Source organism: Triturus cristatus, chromosome 2_2 (genome assembly GCF_964204655.1).
Source record: "Triturus cristatus chromosome 2_2, aTriCri1.1, whole genome shotgun sequence".
Taxonomy (NCBI): domain Eukaryota; kingdom Metazoa; phylum Chordata; class Amphibia; order Caudata; family Salamandridae; genus Triturus; species Triturus cristatus.
In genome coordinates, this window is record NC_140582.1 from 924,350,299 (window position 1) to 924,375,392 (window position 25,094).

General features: G+C 47.6%; 1 protein-coding gene across 7 annotated transcripts in view; it reads right to left on the reverse strand.

The window, feature by feature from the left end:
* LOC146862954 (uncharacterized) overlaps positions 1-25,094 on the reverse strand; it is a 376,918-nt gene that overhangs the window by 52,355 nt on the left and 299,469 nt on the right. For all 7 annotated transcript variants that reach the window (XM_085642327.1, XM_085642326.1, XM_085642324.1 and 4 more), the window contains 2 exons: positions 16,377-16,418; positions 16,253-16,280 (listed from right to left, as the gene is read on the reverse strand). In XM_085642327.1, the coding sequence (XP_085498453.1) occupies positions 16,253-16,280; positions 16,377-16,418 (70 nt within the window). The remainder of the gene's footprint in view (positions 1-16,252; positions 16,281-16,376; positions 16,419-25,094) is intronic.

Genomic DNA, 25,094 nt, shown 5'->3' on the forward strand with positions numbered 1-25,094 from the left:
TCGCAAAATTCTCCCCCTTCTCCCTTTCCACTCAAAACGGATCATGATCCAAGGGCTGATTCTATCTCGCCTTGACTGCGGAAATGCCCTATACCTTGGGGCCCCACAGTCCACGCTCAATAGACTTCAAATTGTCCAAAACTGTGCCGCCAGGACCCTCCTTGACATCCCGCGACGAGTCTCAGTCAAAGCTCGACTGAAGGATCTCCACTGGCTTCCTGTGAAATCGAGGATTGAATTCAAGGCCATGTGTATTGCCCATCGCTCCTACTGGAACAGGCCCTGATATCAATCGCCCCCTGGTAAATGCCTATCATTCCAATCGTCTCCTCAGATCCGGGACATCTTATCTCACCACAGTGCCCCGAATCAAGAGAGCCAGGTGTGGAGGCCGGTTGCTCTCCTACAACCTAGCCAAGATCTGGAACACTCTCCCCCTCTCAATCAGACCAGAACCTAAACTACTTACCTTCCGAAAGCTCCTTAAAACCTGGCTTTTTAATAAATCATCCTTTTAATAAATCATCTTCTTTTATAAATGATTTTAATAAATTGTTTAAGTCTAGCGTACTCCGTCCAGCCCAACCTCAGCAGCGCTGGGACGCCCCAGGGTAGCCATCGCGCTTTATAAATTATCTTTTCATTTCATTTCATTTCATTTCATTTCATGGGAAAGTAAAAAAACAGGATGCAATTTCTTTAAATAATGACTTGTGTCAATATACATGTGTAGTATATTGCTAGTATTTACCAGTGGGTGTATTATGTAATGTTTGACCGCTTAAATAGCTAAAACCCGACAGACATCAAAGTCTGAGTGCCCACCTATCAGTTAAATAAATATGGAAATGTACAGTTTTACAACTTCTTTTATTCCCAAAACATACAATAAATATGGATATGCGCCGGGACACTCTTGGGACTAGCCGTGCGCTCTATAAATACCCAGTAACATTAACATTAACATAAATACATATAAAATTGCCTAAAAATAAATATGGATAAATACAGACGGAATTGTTAAAAAAATTAATACGATAAAACCGGGAGCCCTAATTATAATGCACTTGTAATAGTGAGGACAGGACATCTGCCATGTTTGTGATGGAGTAATAAATAAATAAAAGAAATAAGTCCCTTAGTTTAGTACATTTGTTGAATTCCAAATCAATCTGACCTGCTGTCAGAGAAGTGAAACAGCGAGTTTTCTTTTTAGATTCGAAGTGACACAAGGCAGGGCTGTGCCTTTTCACCTTCTTTTGTTTGGATCATACCTGAAACCCCCTGCAGAGACTTTGTGATTCAATGCGATCACCCCAGGGATCCTTCAGAATAAACTGGAACATAAGAAATTGTGAAACAGGATAATATTCCGCTTCTTACCCACCTCAACCCTGAAACCCTATGACCCGAGCCTCTAACCTGTAATAGAAATGGAGATTGATGTTGAGGCCATGAAATCACTCAAGAAAAAGTCCAGGGATTGTCTAGGGGTTGATTTAAACAGACCTTCCCCAAGGGAATATTGAAAAGCACAGATGAAAATCTGAAATACTGCTGTCTCTGGATATGAAGAATCCTTCCAAGTTAGGTCTTGTTGTCCTTGGTGATAGCGGAGATGCTGCCAAGTGCCATTAGAGTGGGGGCTCCTCCATCGATTGTTGAGAGGGATGGCTAACATGATAACAATCATTATTTTGCTCGTTCTGCTATATATTATCAGTTTTTTGCCACTTATAATTGATAGGATTTACATTTTACAGCTAAATAGACACAGTCCGCCCACGTCTGCTCAGCCTCGTCACCATCATTGTGAGTGAAGCTTTTATCCTCCATGGGACAGGAGTCTAGCAAGACAAGGTTTCATTCTCAAGAAGTGGGCTGAACCTGGGAGACATGTTGTGCCCTGTGCTTGGCTTCATTGGTTCCCAATAAAGGTTTTGGGGAAGATGTCCCTGAATCTCTCAAGGTGGACTCTTTGCTGCCCAGTTTGGCAAGAAGAGTGGATACTGCTTACGAGCAGGGGCGGCTCTAGGCTCATGGTGGCCCTGTGCAGGGAGCGTAGGTAGGGGGCCCTGGAAGAGGGGGTCCGGGCGGGGCGGAGCACAGGAAGGTGTTTTAATAAAACGTCCAGAAAAGGCGTTAGATGACCAGTACCTGCGGCTGCTCCTACCCTTCCGAATTCGTCTCAGAACGATAACATTTAGGAGGAGGAGGGCATTGTGACACACGACATGAGGGACTGGCACAGACGGCTGCAGGGCCATGACAGGGGGGCCCCGGACCCACAGCCCCCCCCCACAGAGAAAGAATCTGTGGCTCTTTGCCCGGAAACAGTAGTATCGATACCATATCGAATATGGTATCTTAAGAATGGCCATGTCCGTTGCAGACACTGCATAGCCGCCTCGTGACACAAGCGTTTAACTTTTGCCAAAATTTGCCGCTGCGTTTTGCCAGCTTTCGCTGTTTCCACCAGGCACCACGTGGAGGTAGCAGCAAATGATTCAGTCTCTCTTGAGTCATTGATGTCCTCAAACAATTTTTTATCAATTTCAGTTTAAAAAAAGTTCTTTCCCCTGAACCCACTGTAACTGGGATTGTCAACGCAATGCGTAAAGCCACTGCAAGATTTGGAACTGCAGTGTTCAGTTTGTTTTCATAAATGAATTGTAATGTTTCCAAAGCTGTTGCATTATTTGGCACCAAGGAGGAGAACATTCGCAGCTCGGTATGTAAATCTCCGGGATCAATATCTGAGTCACTGCAGCCTGGGTAAGGTGGTGCATGCAGAACTATATTATTGTGTATCTTGGACTCTAATCTCATAAAGAGATTAATAGTGAGTGTTTAGAAATAAATACATATATTTTATATATACCTTGGGTGGATCTCCTTTCATTTAGTAATTCAAGAGGTTATAATCTGGTAAACCAAGCTGCTTCACACTCCTTCAAGACTAAGCCTGAAGGCTGCTCTCCATAGCTACCACTAGGATAGCTTTCAATAAAGGTTGTCTTTAACCAATTCATCAATAAGGGTTGTTTGGACTGGTACAAGGTGCCCACTATAACTAGTGGACAGCATATACCAGGCCAACTTCTCACAATCTGCATGGTACATGTTCTTTGCAGCAGGCACATTAACCCTCTGAGCTACCTTTCCATGAATCAAAACTTCCACTAGACAAAATGATCTCTCTCTAGGAAGAACATTAAACACCAGAGTCATCATGACATTTTTATTGTTGCCGAAAATTGCTGGAGGCCAGGGAGGAGGCAGCAAGCGCTTTTAAAACCTTAATATACCTGCAAACATAATGCCTCCACCCAAAGTCAGCACCCGGTGCAGTCACACCGGTTGCACTGCCCTAGAGCTGGCCCTTCCCAAGTGTCCTGTGACCTCAGTGACAGAGTCACTGTTGCTCTAGGGTGTGCTGCTTCATAGGCCTGTCTGCAAGACTTGAGGTGAACTTCAGTATGGATTGTGGTGGACAAACCTTGAAGGTTAACCCACACTTGCCACTGCTAGGGTCCACCTGCTGGTGCTAAGACACCAGGGCTTCTAAGCTCTTGCGAAGCCTTCTAAGGCCTAGCATGGGAATGTGCTCCCTCATGAGAGTGGTCAGGTGGACTGGTCATTAAGGCTGTACCTGGTTCTCCAGTTCTAAATTAAGCAGCTCTGGTCATAGTGCCACATCCTCTCCCCCAGTGAACACCATACTGCCCCATTGAGAAAAACTCAGACTGCCTTCAACTACAACCCAATTGCTGCCAACTATAAACACCTGGATGCGGCTCAATTTAAATGATTGTAACGCCCTGAACGTCTCAGGATCGTTTAACAGACACGATAATGAGAACGCAACCACTTGTGAAGGTTTAGTTATTTTAATGAAGGCAAAAATAATACAAGGAATAAACAAAGGTTATAGTCACTGGAATCCTCCAGGCTAAGTACGTTACCAGCCCACAGCACGGATGGTCCTAACCGTCCTCTGCATATACGCCGATCCCGGCGTATGCCAACAGAGGGCAGAAATGAAATGGCCGACAATGCCAATCGGTAGGCTGTGAGGGGCACGAAGAGTGTTGGGGAGAATCGAGGAGTCAGGGAAACACCCAGCCGGGGTCTCTACCTGAAGGGAGCAGCCGCTCAACCTCTTCCTCAGACTGCACCGGGACGCGGAGTCACCTCCTGGTGATGCGTCACCGATACCCCAAGCACAAGCAAAGAAGACTGAACCGAGAGCAGCCGCTCGATCCTGTGGACTTCCGAGTCTGTAACGCGGCAAACACCTCCTGGTGTGCGTTACAGCTGGCAGTCCCTGTATCTCTGGTCGGGCTGGGAGTTACGACTCCCACCAGCAAAAGCGCCACTGCGCTTTGACTCAGCCGAGTCAAAAAGCGAAGCTCAATGGTTATCCGGTAGAGCTTCCGGGTCCTTCACAGGTGACGATGGGGCAAGACACGGCCCAGGGAGTAACGACTCGACCTACCTCCGTTCTTGCCTTACTGGAGCACCACTCCGGAACACTGCTCTTCACTAAGCAGGTACGTCGGTGTAAACACAATATCCGACAGCGTTGTACCTCCCGGTTCCTCCCTTTATAGGGCGTGTTTTCCTTGAGTTATGTAACAGCTCTCCTGTTTACATAAGGGCGTGTTTTCCTTGAGTTATGTAACAGCTCTCCTGTTTACATAAGGGCGTGTTTCCTTGAGTTATGTAACAGCTCTCCTGTTTACATAACCTCTCAACCGCTAAGCATCCTGGGAGATGTAGTCCGTTTTCGCTGGTTACCGTTTTCCTCCCCTCGCATGACAGGTATTCTTGACAGTACATCCTCCCTCTCAGTGGCTCCCCACCGGTCCAGCGCTGGCAGGAAAACGCCGATGGAACAAGGAGACCAAGCGCGGAGCATGAACCCCTTCAGCCGGTTCCCATGACTGCTCCTCCGGGCCATAGCCTTTCCACGCAACCAGGTACCACAGCTTCCCCCTGCGCCATTTGGACGCCCGTATGCCCGACACTTCATACTCCACCTCCGACTCCACGCATACCGGCCTAGGTGTCCCAGACGGCTTGGAGGGTGCTGGTTTGAGCAATGATACATGAAAGACAGGGTGTATCCGCAATGACTGGGGCAAGCACACCTTCACGTTCACGGGACCCATACACTTGGTAATTCGATAGGGGCCCATGTACTTGGGATGGAACACACTGTTCTTTCGAAACCTCATGTTTCTTGTGGATATCCAGACGTAGTCTCCAGTGCGGTACAGTGGCCCGGGCCTTCTCTTCCTGTCTGCCGCAGCCTTGTATCTTCTCTTGGCCTCATTTAGGACAGCCCTTGAGCGCATCAACGTGTCTTTTATGTGTGCCACCCTGTCCGCTGTGGCGGGAATCCTGTCCTCTCTGAACGGATGTAGAAATGGCAAGAACCTGGGATGTTGGCCATAGTTGCTATAGAACGGAGATGACTGTGTGGAGCTGTGAGTGGCGTTGTTATAGGCTATCTCTGCAACCCATAGCAAGTCGACCCATTCTTCCCTGCCCTGGTCCACAAAACATCGCAGATACTGTTTGAGCGTTTGGTTCAGGCGCTCGGTTTGGCCGTCCGTTTGAGGGTGGTAGCTGGTGGACAGGGCGGTCTTAACATGCAGCGCAGTGCACCAAGTCTTCCAGAATTGCGCAGTAAACTGCGACCCCCGGTCCGACACGATCACCCCAGGTAATCCATGCAGTCGTACCACATTCTTTAGGAGTAGTGACGCCAATTCCCCGGCCGTAGGGACTCTCTTGCAGGGGATGAAGTGCCCCATTTTCGTCAAGTAATCCACCACCACCAGTATTGCCGTCATCCCCTGGTCTACCGGTAGGCCCACCACGAAGTCCAGTGATATGCTATCCCATGGTCTATCCGGGGTCGGAAGTGGATGTAAGAGCCCTTGGGTTCGGCCATGGTCGGCCTTCATGGTAGCACACGTAGGACACTCCTGTCCCCACCTCCTGACATCCACTCTCATGGTTGGCCACCAGAAATGCCGTCCCATGCTAGCCACCGTTTTTTCAAAGCCCAAATGACCTGCGCATGGAGAGTCATGGCACCAGATGAACGCTTGTTTCCTTAGCCTAGGCGTGGGTATCAATAGGCACCTGCCCTTCAGGGGTATCCCGTCCTTCAGCTGCCATTCTCTGTGACTGAGGAGCCACCTCCGCCATGCGAATGACCTGATCCCTCTCTTTATTCCCCTCAGGAAAGTATCCGGTTGGATAACCCCCAATACCATCCTCAGGGAAATGATGGAACGCTCGGTCGCAGGCAATGGTTCCTTAACTGCAGATTGACGGGACAGGGCGTCCGCCTTCCGGTTTTCCGTCCCCGGCCGATATGTGATGCGGAAGTTGAACCCCGCAAAGAAGATCATCCACCGCAGCTGTCTGGGAGAAAGGTGTCTTGTGGCCGTCATGAACTGTAGGTTCCGATGGTCCGTGTACACCGATACCACATGTCTTGCCCCCATCAACCAATGCCTCCATTCGGTGAAGGCGTCCTTGATCGCGAGAAGCTCCTTCTCCGCAATATGGTAGTTGCGTTCGGCGTCGTTGAGTTTGCGGGACATGTACGCAACGGGATGAAGCACCCCTGTGTCGTGGTTGCGTTGGGACAAGATAGCCCCCAGCGCCACATCCGATGCGTCCGCTTCCACCACGTAGGGGAGATCCGGATTGGGGTGAGCCAACACCGGCGCCTTACCAAAGGCGCTTTTCAGGGCCTCAAAGGCTTTGTTCGCTTCAGGGGACCAGACAAACTCCTTGGACTTCCTCAGTAGCTGTGTGATTGGGGCCACCAATCCTGAAAATCCATCTATAAACCGCCTGTAAAAGTTGGCGAAGCCAATGAAACTTTGGACGTCCTTCACGCTTTGGGGCACCGGCCATTCTTTCACCGCCTTGATCTTTCGTTCTGCCATCTCCTGTCCCTCTGGACTCAGCATCACTCCGAGGAATTCCACGGATGTGACGTGGAAGTCACACTTGCTGAGTTTAAAAAACAGCATGTTTTCCCTCAGGTTTTGGAGCACAGTTGTGACGTGGTGTACGTGCTCCTCCACACTGGACGAATAGATGAGGATGTCGTCGATATATACGACCACGTAGATATCCAACTCCTCTCTGAATACCTCATTCAAAAAGTACTGAAAGGCTGCCGGGGCGTTGCACAGACCGAACGGCATGACGAGGTACTCAAAAAGGCCGAACCTGGTCTTAAAGGCGGTCTTCCACTCGTCTCCGTCCCTCATGCGCACCAGATGGTATGCCCCTTTCAAATCCAACTTGGTGTAGATACGAGCTTTCTTGACCTGTTCCAGAAGTACACTGATGAGAGGCAAGGGGTACCGATTCTTTACGGTTATCGCATTCAATGCCCTAAAGTCCACACAGGCTCTCAGCTCCCCATTAGCCTTCGGGATGAAGAAGAGTGGCGAGGCGGCCGGAGACTTGGACGGGCGGATGAATCCTAGCTTGAGGAGTTTATCCAGGTACCCCCGGAGATGCACGTTTTCAGGCTCCGTCAGGGCATACAGCCTGCCGCTGGGAACGCTGGCCCCTGGCACCAGGTCGATCTGGCAGTCAAACTGTCTATGTGGTGGTAGCACTTCCGCCTTCACCTCATCAAATACATCCTCAAAACTGTGATAAGCCTGGGGGAGAGCCACATCTTTTTCTGCCGCTGTAGCCACCGTCTGACTCCCGCTCTCATCTGCGTCAAGGGATTCCGTTCTAATTCCACAGTGCAGGATGCAATACGGTGACGTCATTTCGATGCGATGTGTTGGCCAATCCACAGAGGGGTTGTGTTTCTGTAGCCACGGCAATCCCAATATGACGCCATATTGGGGCGCTCGGATGATGTTAAAATCGATTTGTTCCAAATGGTTCCACCCACATCTCATCGGAAGGACCCCCGTGTGCTGCCCGATGGGCCCCGTCACCAATCGCCTTCCGTCTACAGCATAGACGTCTTCGGGTACAGCTTTGGGAAGAAGCACTAGCCCTAGCCTGCATGCCTCGTTGTGGTCCATAAACATGCCAGTGGCCCCTGAATCCACCATGGCCACAACGGGTATCCACTGGTCATGCACTCCCACGTGCACCGTGAGAAACAGGTGTCGTTGTCCCTTAGTGACCGAGTTGGAAAGTGAAGGGATGGATGAGTGACTCCGAGATGCCCCTTCTTTGGTCTGGGAGTCCTCTAGTTTTCCGCCGGTACGTCCACCACGGCTGATACCGACCGGTTGGCCCGATAACGTGACGTCTTCGGTTTGGCAGGGCATTCACGTACGTAGTGGCCTTTTTTGCCACAATATAGGCACAATCCTTGTTTACGGCGTGACTCTTTCTCCGTGGCTGTGAGGCTCGCTCGTATTGCGCCGATGTCCATGGGTTCTCCCTTGGATGCGGTGGAAGTTTCAGGACTTCCCGCTGTCACATAGGATGGAAGGGATTTTCCTTTTCTCCCATGATCCCCCTTTCTTTCACTTAGCCTATGTTCCAGCCGTAATACCAGGTTGATAAGGCCCTCACATGTCTTGGGTTGTGGGTCAATATGAGCCACGGCGTCCTTGAGCTCATCGCACAGCCCGTGATGGAAGAGCGCCGTCTGTTTAGCAACAGGCCACTTGGTTTCCGCAACCAGCCTTCGGAACGCGTTGAGATACTGCACCAGGTCGTTGGATCCCCGTCTCAACTCAAGCATTTCACGGTCCGCCGTGTACGAGTCAGCCCTTCTGTCGAAGACCTTCAGGAATTCCTCGCGAAAAGCACCCCAATCACATAAGATGGGGTCGTCCCTGCTCACCAGAGGTACGGCCCATTGTGCCGCGTTTCCAGCCAAATAGGATATAAGGAAAGCCACACGAGCCTGACTCGTGGGGAACGCCCTTGGTTTGCACGATAAATGTAGCGCCACTTGTGTGAGGAATACCTGCACTGTGTTAGGATCCCCACTGTACCTCTCTGGTGTTGCCAAGGGGACGGCTACCGGCATTTCCACTACTACCGCAGGGGCCTGGTTCGTGAGGGAGGTGCTGGGCGTGAGCGGGTCCAATTGGATAGCATCCAGTCTGGCTTTTACATCGGCTGTTTCTTGCCTGGAGGCAGCCAATTCAATTTGCACGGTCGCTAAAGCAGCCAGCACATCATCAAGTGTTGCCATGTCTGTTATCGACCGGGAGACAGTTAGTGTTATTAAGGTCGGATATTTTGTAACGCCCTGAACGTCTCAGGATCGTTTAACAGACACGATAATGAGAACGCAACCACTTGTGAAGGTTTAGTTATTTTAATGAAGGCAAAAATAATACAAGGAATAAACAAAGGTTATAGTCACTGGAATCCTCCAGGCTAAGTACGTTACCAGCCCACAGCACGGATGGTCCTAACCGTCCTCTGCATATACGCCGATCCCGGCGTATGCCAACAGAGGGCAGAAATGAAATGGCCGACAATGCCAATCGGTAGGCTGTGAGGGGCACGAAGAGTGTTGGGGAGAATCGAGGAGTCAGGGAAACACCCAGCCGGGGTCTCTACCTGAAGGGAGCAGCCGCTCAACCTCTTCCTCAGACTGCACCGGGACGCGGAGTCACCTCCTGGTGATGCGTCACCGATACCCCAAGCACAAGCAAAGAAGACTGAACCGAGAGCAGCCGCTCGATCCTGTGGACTTCCGAGTCTGTAACGCGGCAAACACCTCCTGGTGTGCGTTACAGCTGGCAGTCCCTGTATCTCTGGTCGGGCTGGGAGTTACGACTCCCACCAGCAAAAGCGCCACTGCGCTTTGACTCAGCCGAGTCAAAAAGCGAAGCTCAATGGTTATCCGGTAGAGCTTCCGGGTCCTTCACAGGTGACGATGGGGCAAGACACGGCCCAGGGAGTAACGACTCGACCTACCTCCGTTCTTGCCTTACTGGAGCACCACTCCGGAACACTGCTCTTCACTAAGCAGGTACGTCGGTGTAAACACAATATCCGACAGCGTTGTACCTCCCGGTTCCTCCCTTTATAGGGCGTGTTTTCCTTGAGTTATGTAACAGCTCTCCTGTTTACATAAGGGCGTGTTTTCCTTGAGTTATGTAACAGCTCTCCTGTTTACATAAGGGCGTGTTTCCTTGAGTTATGTAACAGCTCTCCTGTTTACATAACCTCTCAACCGCTAAGCATCCTGGGAGATGTAGTCCGTTTTCGCTGGTTACCGTTTTCCTCCCCTCGCATGACAGGTATTCTTGACAATGATGCACTAGACAAGAGCAATATGCGGCCTACAAAAAAAAGTAACAACATCCTGGAAAAAGAAAACCCTCATAGGAAATGCAAAATTTAGCAAACCATGTGAAATGTAAGCAGGAACAACATGGTTACCTTAACGCTTTTACACTCACCATTCAGAAATCAGTGAGTGCTTTTGCCTGAAAAGTTAAGAACATGACTACAGGGCCCTGAATGGACCCATTTCAATGTCCATTGCTTATATCCTTACAAAACATGAGCAGTATGGTAAAAAGACCACATCCCTGGACGCAGAGCCGCAGTACACATTTTATTTTCCAATCCACACTTTGCAGTCCCTCCAGGATTGGTGCACTAGTTGCAAGCCCAGGGAAAACAAAGACAAGAAAACAAAAATAGCGCTTCATTGGCAAACTCTGTAAAAGTGGCACTAATGTGTTTGGGTGTGAATAAAATCAATCTGGTCAGTTTGCTACCACTCTGTCTTACTTTATTTAGTTATTTTTCATATTTTTAACCTTGTATTCCAGATGCTGCACTTTGGAATTAAAATACGACATTTCCAGCAAAAGTGTTTATCTTTTTTGGATCCATTTCACAGGGGAGCAAATAAAAGAAAGGAGAGGAAAGAAAGTGAGAACCCCGTCTTGAAGTCTCGGTTTTCAGGAAGAGATGAACTGCTAGACAGAAAGAGAGGGAAGAAGGAAAGAGGGGGGGGGGCAGCTGAAGCGGCAGAGCAGAAGTGGACACTGTCTTTGTCTTCTCTGGGCGAGAAGGAAAAGACAGAGTCCTGTTACTTCTCTGCCGCCTGTCCTCGAAAGTTAGTGGAAGCCGAGGCCGCCAAATCCCTGCCAGGGGCCGCCACGAATATGTATTGTATCCGATTCCTCGTGGCGGCCCCTGGGGTTTGGCGGCCCTGTGCAAGTGCACAGCTTGCACATGCCTAAGGCCGCCCCTGTTACGAGGACGCCACTCCCGCTGGTCCCATAGGTATAAAGGTGGGGTCAGCTTTGAAACAGAGTTCGTTCTGCTTCAGAAATCACAATGCGTTCTCAGACCGAAGCTGCGTTCACGTCCTAATCCACTCGATGATCTATCTGAAAGCTCTCAGCATTGGACAATCCAGGGCTGTTTGACCAGTCGTCCAAGGATGGGTGCGCCTGAATCACCCAAGAGTGTAGCAGGCCCAGTAGGAGCCTGCATCTCCATGAGTGCCCTTGGGCCGGCTTCAGTTGAAAGGGCACGTCTCGTAACTGGAAATGACTCGATCGAGTTGCAAAACGCAACGCTGAGGTGGCCAAGGCATCACAATATTTTAAAAGGCCTCCATCCTTATTTCCTATAAAAAACAATCCTGTTAACGTTTTCCTCTATATTGTGTCCCGGTGTGCATTTTAGACTGCGATGAGTTTGAATCAGGTCTAGCTCCTTCCTCTTCATGTGCCCAGTTGGCTGTGATTAGGGTTTTTAGAGGGTCCTTTGAGAGGGAGAGGTCCTCTATAGAGGATTATACTTGTTTGGTATTTGGATTTAGAATGATCTAAAGTCTGGCCTGTGGGCCCTTCTGGGATCTTCCCTTGGTTCTTATAAGTTTAGTTGCGGCTCCCGTTGAACCTTTGAAGGAAGTGTTGCTGAAGTTTTTTTTGCGTGCACTTACTTATGCGAGACAATTGGGTGAAACTTGATCTCTTCTTTGTGGGAAACCATTTTTAAGATTCATGCCAGAAGGAGAAGTGTTGACGCTGGCGTCTTCCTTTAAACAAAAGACTCTCGCTAGATTCCATTTAGCTCCGTAGATTGTCCTTCCTACTCTGGAAGCGAGTCATTCTATCCCAGGTGGACTGCAGTCTCACTCTCTGGATATTAGGAGAGCAGTAAAATGGATATTTCTTCTACAGCATTTTTCACAAAGACAAGGGCCTCATTTGCTATATTATGGCGCATGGCAGCACAGAAAAACCTTCCTGCTGCGCTGGCATGTATCAAAATAAAAGGGCGGGAGTGCGCTGTATCTACAAGATATGGCGTATTCCTGTCCTTCTCCCCTACATCAGGCACCAATGCAGACACCCTTGAGTCATGTTGCAAGGCTGTCTGTGTTGCGGGGAAGGGACACCGTCCGGCACAAAAACAATTATCAATGGCATTTTCCTCTTTCTATGCGTGTTGCAGAATACCGCAGAATGCAGCAGGCATAGAAAGAGGAAAAACTAGGACAAATAAATGTATTTCTCATTGTTGTGCTACTCCTACGCCTCCCAAGGGGAGGCGTAGGATTCTGATGCATTCTCAGCTTTCTCAGATTCACAAAACATTGTAAATCTGGGAATGTGTCAGGTTCCGTGGATGTAGCATGGAACGCCCCTTTCACGCAGAGGAATGCGTGAAAGGGGATCATATTTTTAAGGCCATAAAAAGTCACACAGGCCCTTGTAAATATGGGCAGGCACAATGCGCCACTGGAGCGCCAAAAAAAGGGACGCACAGGACGCACAATGGGCTTATAAATAAGGGGCCAAGTCTTTATGTTTTTCGTTTGGTCTGTTGTTTCTCTGTTGCTATTGCTATAGTTCATCCTACCCTGTTGCTCGTCTGTTCCTGTTCCCTTTTCTCTTTAAGGGTGGTCAGCAAGCAGTGTGGCTGGTTTGTGGGCAGAATGTAAATGATCTCTCTGCCATATATTCGCAAGGCAGCCACATGTAACACGCCTTATACCTTAAGTTCACTCTATTATTTGGATGTTTCTGAAGTTCCAGTGGGGAAGGCTGTATTAAGTCTGGAAACATCTCTTAATTCATGTTTAGTAGCTTGATTGGTTGAAGGAGTGTTTCTATTCTTTGAACCTAGCACTTTCCATTAAAGACGGCCATGTTGATTCACAAGTCAATTTTAATAATGATGTGCTAAGGAGTGGAGTGCACCCAGCAGATGCTTGCTCCATATTCATTTCAGATGACTGTGATGATGATGAGTTGACATGGGTTCAGGCCCGGATTACCTACTGGTAATCTTCTTGACACTGCATCCTACTTTTCCTCAGCCCAGTCCTGCCCATTGCTCTCCCTCCTGAAGTTGGCAGGTGCCCTAAGTGAGGTACCTCTGGGGCTTTTTCAGGAAGTGAGGTAGACCTCCAAGGCAGGGGCGGCTCCTTCATTTGAGCAGAGGAGTGCCGCCCCACTAACCAAAATGCCCAAAAAAAGCCCCACAGGTGAAAAATAAAATAGTAATAAAGTTAATCTATTACTGTTTTATTTTCCATCCACCCGTCTCGAACCGAGAGTCAGGGAGGGGCGGGGCCTGCTGAGTCACAATAGCAGGGAGAAGTGTGGGCTGACTGGGCAGTTCAAAGTGCTCTTGTCCTGTTGGCCAGCTGTCTTGCAATGGCCAGCCAGACATGCGCACTTTGACACCTCTCACCCAACTGTCTTAGCCCAGGCCCCCAACGCCCTTGGGAGCACAGAGAAAGACTGCTCCCTCCAATCCTGGCGCTGCTCTCATGCTGGTTAACACCTTGAGAGCAACGCTAGGATTGGTTAGGGGAGTTGTTGAGGATCCCAGCTGGAGGCAGAGCGAGAAGAAGAATTTGGACTGGAGCAAGGTGAACGTTTGTCAGGTAGGTGCCTATTTATTTATTTTATTTATTAAATGTGTGCAGTCACCCACCCACCATCCGTTTGCCCAACCCACCAATATCTCGTGCTGCCAGCTTGAACTGCCCCAAGGGTTTTTATGGATAGCTAAGGGGGCGGCTCTTGAGTCTGAACTTATTGTTTGTTTGTAAGTTTTGCTTGTTCGTCTTCTGTCCCTTGTAGGATACAATTCTCATTTCTAAGGGCTGAGAGGGGGAATGAGTAGGGCGCGGTGCAATGAACGCTACTGGTAAGTAATCCAGGCATTACTTGTGGAGTTTCTGCAGGGATTTAAAATTAGTAAAAGCGTGCAAACACATGTTCACTATTCACGGCCTTCTAAAATTCATATTTCATCATACATTTGCAGCTGTCTAGCAAATTAGGAAGAGCTGCTGTTAAGAGCAAACACTGCCGATGCTTTGGAAGGACTGTGATGTAACCAATCCGACTGTTAATGTGTAGGTCACAGTGAAGCTTGTGCTATGCTTACTTGCGGTTATTGACACCTGTTCTGAATGCCGCCTTGGCACGGATGCATACATGCCAACCCTCCCGATTCAGGCGGGAGACTACCGATTTCAAGGCTAGTCTCCCGCCTCCCGATTCCTGCAAGCAAAACCCGATCCCTCGGGGTTTCAGCTGACAGGGCTTGGTATTGTGTAACGTGCTAATTCTTCCAGCAATAGTCAGAGTGGCGATGCAGGGGCTCTAGAAGGGGTGAAAAACCAACAAAGCCCCATTAACAAGCGAATGGTCTTTTAAACACCTGTGAAGTACTGGGGGGGGGCGGCTGTGTGTGTGCGGGAAGCTGTTTCAGCCCGGGCTGACGGGGAGGAGGGGGGGGGGGTGTATGCACTGACCTCAACCTGCCAGGCCAGTGCACAACTCTTGCATCCCCCCTCTTTCTCTGCCTGCCATTGCGCTCCATGCTTCTGAAAGGTGATAAAAAAAAACACGTGAATTTGCTTTCAAATGTCCGATCCTGCAGCAGCCACTTCCAAAGTCCATACATGACAGAAACCCGAGTGAAGGCTCCATTCCCCGATTTTTTTTAATTTAATTTTTTTAATCTCCCACTTTGCTCTTCTGAAATGTTGGCATGTATGCGGATGGGTGAAACTGACTGAGATACACGCATGCTGAGCACGCTGGCATGCACCCCTGTAGTTTAACTGCATTTTAAGCTCAGTGCGAGGGTGAGGCATGGACATGTAGCAGTCAGAGCAAGGGGGCAAGTCTGTGTACCTGTGGTGGGTGGCAATAGAGGACGTGTGCTAATTGGCTAATTGCCTACGTGCTGATAAGCTGATAATTGCCCTTTGACCCATTATGCTTAGTCAGGTGGGAGCTTGTACACTTATTGCCCAAGGGCAGTCAGGCCTTAACAGCTGTTAGTTTCGCTATTTACCTCACTATCAGGCACATGCATCAAGCAAAATACCGGTCGCAAACGGGCAGATTCTCAGAATCTGACCCTTTGCTCCCGGTATTTTTGCATTTGGGATGCATCATCCCAAATGCAAAAATCGCTATTTAAGGAATCTCAAAATTGGGATTCCTTAAATAGCGATTGCATTTAAGGAATCCCTAATTGAGATTCCTTAAATGCAATGCATTACAGTTTAAAAAATAGCGATTTCGCTATTAGCGTGAGCAAATTACCATGAGGCTGGACCTCATGGTAATTTGCAAAAACTTAGAAAAATGCACTTATTTGCATTTTTCTAAGTTTCATGTTGCCCACACACATGCCCTTAGAGCATGTGTGTATGCAACATTTGTGCAGAGTGAACATACATGGGTGCAATAGGGTGTCATTTTGACACCCTTGCACCATCGAAATTGCGGGAGCAATTTGCGAGTACCTACTGGTACTCGCAAATTGCTCCCGCAATCTCTAATTCATTCCTATGGGCCTGGAGGCCCATAGGAATGAATGGGAAGACATTCCTTAATTGCGACTCGCAATTTGCTTGTCGCAATTAAGGAATTTGTGGGAATCGCTATTTCTTTAGCGATTCCTACATGCATAGGGTTTTGCTATTCCTTAATTGCGATTCCTTAATAATCGCTATTAAGGAATCGCAAAATACTATGATGATGCATGTGCCTGTATGGGTTTTGCTATTCCTTAATTGCGATTCCTTAATAATCGCTATTAAGGAATCGCAAAACACTGATGATGCATGTGCCTGTATGCGCCTTCGTCTTTGGTTAAGGCCCTTAACAGCAGGCATTAACTGTTGTTCATACTGTGAGCTCGCTCGCAATGAGGCTTAATGCGCAGCTTCAAGGTTTACAAACAAATTAAACCTGTTGCTTGGTCCTACCTGGGTCTGACGGTTCACTTCGGGTCACCTGCAGAGCAAAAAACATCAGAGGAACTTAAAATAGTGCCATGTTGTGTTTGTGGCTGTTCTCCTTCCATCCAGTAATTGTAAGTATATAACTTACCGGCTCTTTGCAGTGTGGTCGAGGGCGGACGGGGAGTACTCTCTGCAGCCAAAACACAAGTTTAAAAGTAACTAGGAGATTCCTTACAGTACTGACACAGAAAACAACCTTTAGCAAGACTACTGTTGACACGGGTGAGGGCCTCGTGCAACCGCCTTGAGCAACATCAGGGAGGGTAAAAGCGGTGACATCACTGTCCAGGCATTAGCCAAAATTACTACTTTTTTGGGGGAGTTTTATATAGCGTGAACTCGATGGAAGGTATCAAAGCGCTTTACATGAGCACCAGTTGCTTTACAAAGGACACATTCATTTTATAAGGCACAGGGAGATTAAGTGATTTGCCCAGAATCACAGGAAGTTGAGCGTCCCTGCCGAGACTCGGATCCGGTTCCCCCAGTTTCAAGGCCGAACGCCCTGGCCGTTAGGCCCCAACTTCTCTCTTTCAATTTTGGCACCTTTACTAGACAAGATGCCCTACGAAGATGAGGGGGTGAAACAATAATTTATTCCAGATTTGTAAAGCGCAAACTCATCAGCCCTAAGGGTATCCAGGCGCTGGGGCCGTGCGGGAGATAAAGCGAGCTATTGCCCAGAGTCACATGGTGCTGAGCTGAGCCACCGCCAGGAATCGAACCGTGAGCCCTGTGCTCCAGAAGCAGCTGCTCTGGCCGCTGCACCACATCTCTCCTACCAGGAGGACAGTGAGGTCATATGCCACAAGTACTCGCCATTATAAATAGTTGTGTGACCTAGGCATAAAGCTTTGAAAAGACATCTCTCCTAGACAGGTAATTAGCGGTAATATGCAAGGTGACATGTAGTGCTTTAAAAAAGTTCAAAGATAAACACATGCACAAATCTCTCCCTCCTTTACTTGATCTTCAGTGTTCCCCAAAGTACGTTTTAACCGCGCTGCCTGCTGTAGAACACAACACAACAAACAATGACTTGACATTTAGACCTCTGGCTGGGTGTTTACACTTGAGTGTGACTAGAGCTGTATTACTTGTAGTTGGAAATGTAGCAGGTGTATGATGGCAACCAAGCTACATACCCTTTCCTTCCATACCATCCTCATCATCTCCCCCCCCCCCCCATTTCTGGACTCAAGACTTTCCGGTCACTTCGAGATCTTCAGTCTAAATCCGGTGGAACCCGAACCACATGGCTGATTCCCGGTGGATCTGCTGAACTGACTGAACGATGGCAAGAATTTCCTGCTCCGTAAATATGTAATATATAATTGTCTAAGCCTAATCGCTGTTAAAATGTAATCCTGAGTGAATTTGCTATTCGTATATTTATATAACTCTAACCACTAGTATATGTAGTAGACCTTTGTACTTACTACCATTCCTATGTGATTTTAGAGTTTATCTGTGTGTATCTTTTCCTTGAGTGACTTTACAGCTTGTACATTTGCAATTTTTCCCTCCTTTCACTCCACTTGTATATTTGCAATTTATATAACTCATGTATCCCAAAGTTCTTATGTAACACAACTGGTTCTTTTGTAAAGCGCTCTGACACCTTCGGGTAATGTTCGCGCTATATAACATCGCATTAAATAAAAATAAAAAAAAATAAAAAAGTATTAGTTGAAATCTTTTAAAGTACACAACAGAACACTACACAATAATATAATTCAAAGCAACGCAGCGCAATAAAACCATAACAGGGCATAGCACAACAATACACTTTAAAAATACGCAAAACAACAACTACAGTGCAATGTAACAAAAACCCAATGCAATAATGCAAAAAACAAAACAAAAAAACAGCAGCACAAAAAAAACAACAAAAGGCGACAACACATCACCACCACAGCAAAATGCAACACACCAAATAAGCACAAATGTCGTAGTCACATATTTCCATCTTTGCAAATCTGCTTTCATAATAGGGTGGCGGAAAGTGGCTTCACCGAGGCGTGCCTTACTTACGCTAACAAGCATCTGTCAAAAATGGGGGGCGTGGTCAACCGCCAAGCATGGCGGACGCGAGTTAGAGAAGCTTCGCGCCGAGCCCCAATACTGTGCCAATAATCCTGTCGATTTGGGGCCATCTGTGTTTAAAAAACAGCACTTTGTGCAGTGGAGACTCTGAGGCTCGCAACGACTCTGAAAATTAGGGTCACTGTTCCGGTAGAAGACGTGTACACGCCGACGCTCCTGTGAGCCGTGAGACAGTGGGTTCGGAGCGGGCAGGGCGCCGGGAGGTGCCGGATCAGGCGTCACACTATAAACTGAGAGGGACGCAGTCAGAATAAACACGGCACTTGAACTGCTTTACCTACACTATTGGTGAGTGTACTACCAGGAGTGCTGTGTGCGACAGAAACGGAGGTTTGGGTGACTGCGAAGCTCGTGAGAGGCAAGATGGCGGAGGGCAGCGTTTGAGGGCAACGGACCTGTACCTGAGTATGGAGTGACGTTTTTACAGTGCGAAGGCTCCCCCCCCGTCAGAAGTACTAAAAAGTGTAACCCGCGCCGACTGCCCTAGTACATATAGCCACGCAAGAGTGAGCAACAAGGACGCACGAAAGTGCTATTTCCCACTGCTTCCTGAACTCAGGCAGTTGACATACCGACACGAAGAGACGGGCTGTGGGGGCAATATATCAACGGACGCTTCTCGATTGCCTGGATGGAGGGTCTTGTGATTACACCGGAGCACCTGAATATTACTATGGATATGGCTGTGATACGGAACTCGAAATGCTAGCGCGCTAGCGTATTGCACAGCAATTGAGAAGGTACACCACGTTGTTTGCACGGCACGTTGTTGAACGGCTGGGGGAGTGCAAATAAATAAGGTGGAACGGATAGGGGCATATGATACAACCACCGGCCACGGCGATATAAAGGAAGGCTGCCACAGCACTGTTATCAAGGCCTGACTTGCTACAAGTGTTCACCAACAGACAACGTGAGGCACCCGACCTCCGGTGGCAGGGGGGAAACATAGAGGGACTAGAAGGAGCGAGAATGTATTGGCTGAACTGAAAGCTTTGAGCTGCCCTGTTGTTACCTGAGTGCCTGTTGACATGCAAGGCAGCCATATTGAACATTAAGGGTATGTGAAGACGTAGCAAGACCACTACGCACATGACTACAGAGCGTCTGGCACCTCCCTGGCACGATAACCCTGAACACAACCGCTGACGTGGACTGCTTTGATAAGTGCGCTCTTGTGAAGGCGGATTCGGACTAATTGCAGTTGAATCCATTAACCGTCCTCAGCGAATAGCGTTAGTGTGGTACTTGCTTATGCTTTAAGCCCAAGTTACAGGAAGGGAATGTTGCGCTGGGTCTAGGCTCCTCTTCATAATGGGTCGTACTAAAGCTAAGCAGCCCGATCCCCCTGCCTTTGATGACACGACTCCTGCACCACGTAGCGATTCAGCTCAAACTCTTGACCTGAATGTAGTGCCACCCACAGGACTTGCACAAAACACTGATAATCTGGACCTGATACTAAAAGAAATCAGAGAATCACGCGTGGCGATTAAAACTCAAATAGGTACGCTGTCTACTAGCCTCAACCTGTAGAAGGCGGATCATAAGAAGTTAGCGGACAAATCAAAATTGAATAAAATTGCCTTAGATGACTTGATACCGCAGCAAACAATGCATACTTCTCAAGTAGAACAACTGCAACAACAGCTACAAGGATTACAGGATAGGTTGGATGATGCAGAAGGGAGAGCCCGCCAAAATAACATCCGTATATTGGGAATACCGGAGAGTGAGGGATCTAATCCCACTCAGTTTGTTGAAAAATGGCTGCGAGATCATGTGGCACGGGAAGGCCTCACGGAACTCTATAGTGTGGAAAGGGCGCATAGGGTGCCACATAGACCACTAATAGCACATATACTGAACTATAGAGACCGGGACATGATACTACGAGCAGCGAGAGAGAACGCTCCCATACAATTTGAAAATAAAAAGATCTCCCTGTACCCGGATTTCATGCTGGCGGTACAGAAAGCGAGAGCCACCTTCCAAGAAGTTAAAAAGAAACTACGAGCGCATAATTTGAAGTATGCTTTACTTTTTCCGGCCAGATTGAAAGTTATTTCTGGACAAAAATCCTTCTTCTTTGACAACCCTGAGGAAGTAGCGGATTGGATGGAAATCACTTTCATGCCTACTGCGTCTGAGAACTCACTCCCGCCGAGTCAATCTACACAGTCCTTGTCACAGCATGAAGATGAAGCCAGAATGGATAAAAATCGACGCCCTAGAGCTGGACCTAGTGTAAGCCCATCACTGGAACAGATCTCGGAAAGTCAAAAAGACGCTCTCCTGACGGTGGCGGAACATGATGCCAAGTCCCCTGTTGTGTCTGTTAACTCTTCAGAAGACGCCGCTATTCACTCGGACTCTGAAACTAGTCTGGCACTGTTTCCTTTGGTTACTCCACAAACTGCAAACGATTACTAGAGTTGAATGCTGGGCCCTCCAGATGCTGATGTAGTATACTGTATAGATAAGTATGAATCGCTGTATACACTGATACTTGATGGTCCTCTTATCCATGTTTATTTTACGAAGATGGGGCTTGTTCTGGAGTGATATGAATTATGTGATTGCGTACAGGGTAATGTATGTCAAGAATCTGGCGGTTGCCACACCCCTTTTGGCGACTGCACTATGTTATTGAACCTTTTTTCATGGTTTGTTCCTCTAATGTTATGTGGGGGAACCTAGTATTGGGAAGTTTTCATAGATATTCAGACTCAGCTACAGGTTATGTTTTACCAGATTGGCCTATTATGCTCTGTGTTCTTGGCAGATCAACATACTCAGGACCTTATGACAAATATACGTACAGCTCTTGGAATGTAAGGGGGCTGGGTTCCATACATAAAAGGCATAGGATACTGGTGCAGCTAAACCGTAGGATAACTCATATTACGTTTCTTCAAGAAACCCATCTGAAGCATGATGAAGTAGTAAAAATGCAAAAGAAATGAAGGGGTCAATTGTTCTTTACGTCCTACTCTGCATTTGCTCGTGGGGCTGCGATATGGGTGAGGAGTGGTACCCCATTCAAACTATTAGAGCAGAAGATAGACTCGAATGGCAGATATGTCCTGGTACATGGTTTGCCAGATGGGGAGCACACCGTGGTGGGAAGCATATACGCTCCGAACACAGATCAGGACAAATTCCTAGAGATTCTTAGCACTGTATTAGTGGGATGGAAAGAATACCCCTGGGTGTTGGGAGGTGACTTCAATACGGTGTTAGATGTTGATTTGGCTAGGTCGCACCCCCCATTGCACAATACAGGATGTAGAAAGTTAGCGGAAGCACACAAGGGTTGGGCAGCCGGGTGGGGAATAGGAGACGCATGGCGGATGGCTCATCACCACATGGGTTACATACCAAGATTGACAGAATATTTTGTTCATTGAATATAATTGCCCTTGTTAGTGACACCACTCATTTGGGTAAAACATTGTCGGATCACAATCCCATAGAACGCACACTCATGTGGGGCAGAGTCCCTGCACTGATACCGACTTGGAAATTGCAACCCATGCTATTAGAAGACCTGATCTTCCACAGTGCACTATCTATGGCAATAAGCAATTATTTTATTGAAAATGCAAATACAGCGAGCACACGCCAAATCGAATGGGACGCCTTCAAAACTGTGATACAGAGGGTAGCAATAAGCACGAGAGCGGGAGCACGCCTTGCGCTACTCGAACAGCTGACGGAAGTTGAAAGCCGCCTGGGTAAATTAGGGCAGGAAGCAGTACTGAGCGGAACACAGCAGGCACCATTACAAGAAGCACACATAAAACACACTGAACTCTTAGAAGACCTGCGCATTTTGGACTATCGTCTTTGTACTCAGAAACAACTTGAAACAGCAGATAGAGCAGGCCCACTTCTTGCTAAAATTATTAAAGACGCCCTGTCGGTGTCCCCTACCTTTGAAATTCAAAATATGGAAGGTGACACTGTCTGTACCCAGTTGTAAATAAATACTGCCTTTAAAAATTACTATGGGAAATTATATGAGAAACCGGCAGAATTTGACGATGCAGACTTTGAGCCCTTCTTTGACGGTCTACAAATCCCGCAATTATTAACTGACCATAAGGAGGCACTGAGATAGCCAGTGACTAACATGGAAATTAGAAGGGCGATAAAAGCTCTACCTCGTAATAAAGCACCAGGGAGTAATGGTCTATCCATCGAATTTTATGCTACATACTTGGACTTATTAGTACCGCACTTACAGCGGTTGTATCAGGCCTTGTTGGATACTGGTACACTTCCCCTTACCTCGTTACAAGCGACGGTGCTGAAATCAGGACGAGATAGTAAGGATATGGCAGGTTATAGACCCCTCTCTATTCTCAATACGTATTATAATATCCTGAGTAAGTTATTGGTGAATAGACTTTTTCAGTTTATCCTGCAATTGATAAACATTGATCAATGCGGCTTTGTCCCGGGCAGAAGTACGGCTCTTAATATTAGGAGATTGCACCAATTTATGACTTATACACCAGCAGCGGTTACTGCACGGGGATGCATTTCGCTTGATCTTCGTCAAGCCTTTGATTCCCTACTCTGGCAATATATGTTATATACCCTTTCGAGATTTGGCATACCAGAGGAATATATAAGTTGGGTGAGGCTACTGTACACGAACCCCACGGCGCGCGCACATACGGGAACTCATATTTTGCAGCACTATACAATAGCGCGGGGCACTAGACAAAGCTGCCCACTGTCACCCTTATTATTTATTTTAGCTTTAGAGCCTCTCCTACTTAAACTTCGAAATATGATGGGTCACAAAGGGATAAAAATGGGAACCAATATACATATCGTTTCTGCGTATGGGGATGATTTAATATTATATCTCGATAATCTGGAAAAGGACTATGAACCCATACCTACTATTTTTGATACATTCCAACGGCTCTCTGGTCTCTCTATAAATGAGACCAAGTCCTATGTATATTTTTTTACTGATGTAACACGTAAAGATCCCATACGCTTTGGTAAGTGGATGTTTCAGACAGCACCGGTTACCATCAAATATCTGGGAAATCAGATATACAGGGAAACGGAGGATATTTTAGACGGTAATTTAAACCATAATAAAGCTGGGCTCAAACCCCAAATAAAATTCTGGACTTCCCTGCCCCCTTTTGGTAGCGGGTAGAGTGGCTATTGCCAAAATGGTGATGCTCCCTAGGTTGTTATATCACTTCACTAATTTGCCCATCATCGTCCCAGCACAGGTATTTAAGTTATTAAACTCCCTATTGATAGACCTGATATGGGGGACACGCCGCAGGTGTATTCAACTCACAAAACTACAATTGGACACGAAACAAGGGGTGATGGGGGCGCCGGATTTCAAAGCTTATTGCTATGCGAGCCAGTTACAATGGCTGGCATATTGGGTGGCAGGTCGTTATCTATACAAGATTGTTAGGACTCGTCAGTCATGGGAACGAGGGGAATTACACACACTCTTATTACCCAGTAGCAAGATTCCTTGTACTGCGCCCCACTTATTGAGAGTTGCTTTATTGTACTGGAGGAGTGCTTTGAGATACACAAAGACAGTGGCCCCTTACGCCCCTACTATCCCCCTCTTAGAACTCCCTTCACAGTTGGGAATTGTTACCAGTAGGAGAATATTGGCCTGGGGGGATGCGGGTGTAAACACGGTGGGCATGTTCTTCTCGGACAGTGTCATGATGCCACATGATGGCTTTGTCCGGGAACATGGGGTGCCGAATACATTGTTTCTCCTGCATGCAAACACTTCTCGCCATATACGCACCACTTGGGCTCCGGAGGGTATAGAACCATTAACACACGCACTACTCACTATGCAATATTTGATGGGAAACAGTAGCCATTTGACAAAATGGCTATATCCAGGGATTCGCACTGTGGCAGCAGTGTCACTCCAGCCCCTCCGTGCCAAATGGAACATGGGCGTGAGCCGTGCACTCTCCGATAAAGAATGGGGCACTCTGCTGGAATATCCAAGGAAAGTATCCAGGAATCCTAAGTTTAAATTTATACAGCTCATGATTATCCATAGGGCCTATTTGACTCCACACAGGCTGAATTCCATGTTTCCAGACATAGTGGATAGTTGTCCAAGGTGCCACTCGACGGAAGCGGAGTTGGGAGTAGTTTCTTGCCTGTAACTCCAGTTCTGTAGTAGGGGTATCTCTGTTATAGTCATAATCTATGAATAGTCCCGCCCATGTGCGGGGACCCCGGAGCAATCAAAATATCTCTTAAGCTGTCCTGCATTTGCAAACCTGCAAAGACACTTAAGAGACAGACAAAATAATACAGCCTAATAACAATATGGCTGCACTGGCCAGCACTTCATCTGAAGTGAACACAAAAGCCAAAATAAAGTTTAAATGTCATTTTTATTCACATCTGACATGTTCGTTTATTGTATCACACTCCCTTCACCAAAATCCCTTTAAACAATAGAGAGGAAGGGGTGGACAGACAAGCCCTATAGGCTGTCATTATGTGTCTGCTAAAAGGATACCGTGCCTTTAAGGAACTCTCCAGAGACTCCCGGTATCCCAGGATGCACAGCCCAAGCAAGTTACTTTCAGTTCTTTTTGAAGGTGTATAACAACAGGCCGGATACTGTCAGGTTACTCCACCGGGGAGGAGGGAGGGTCGCTTATGA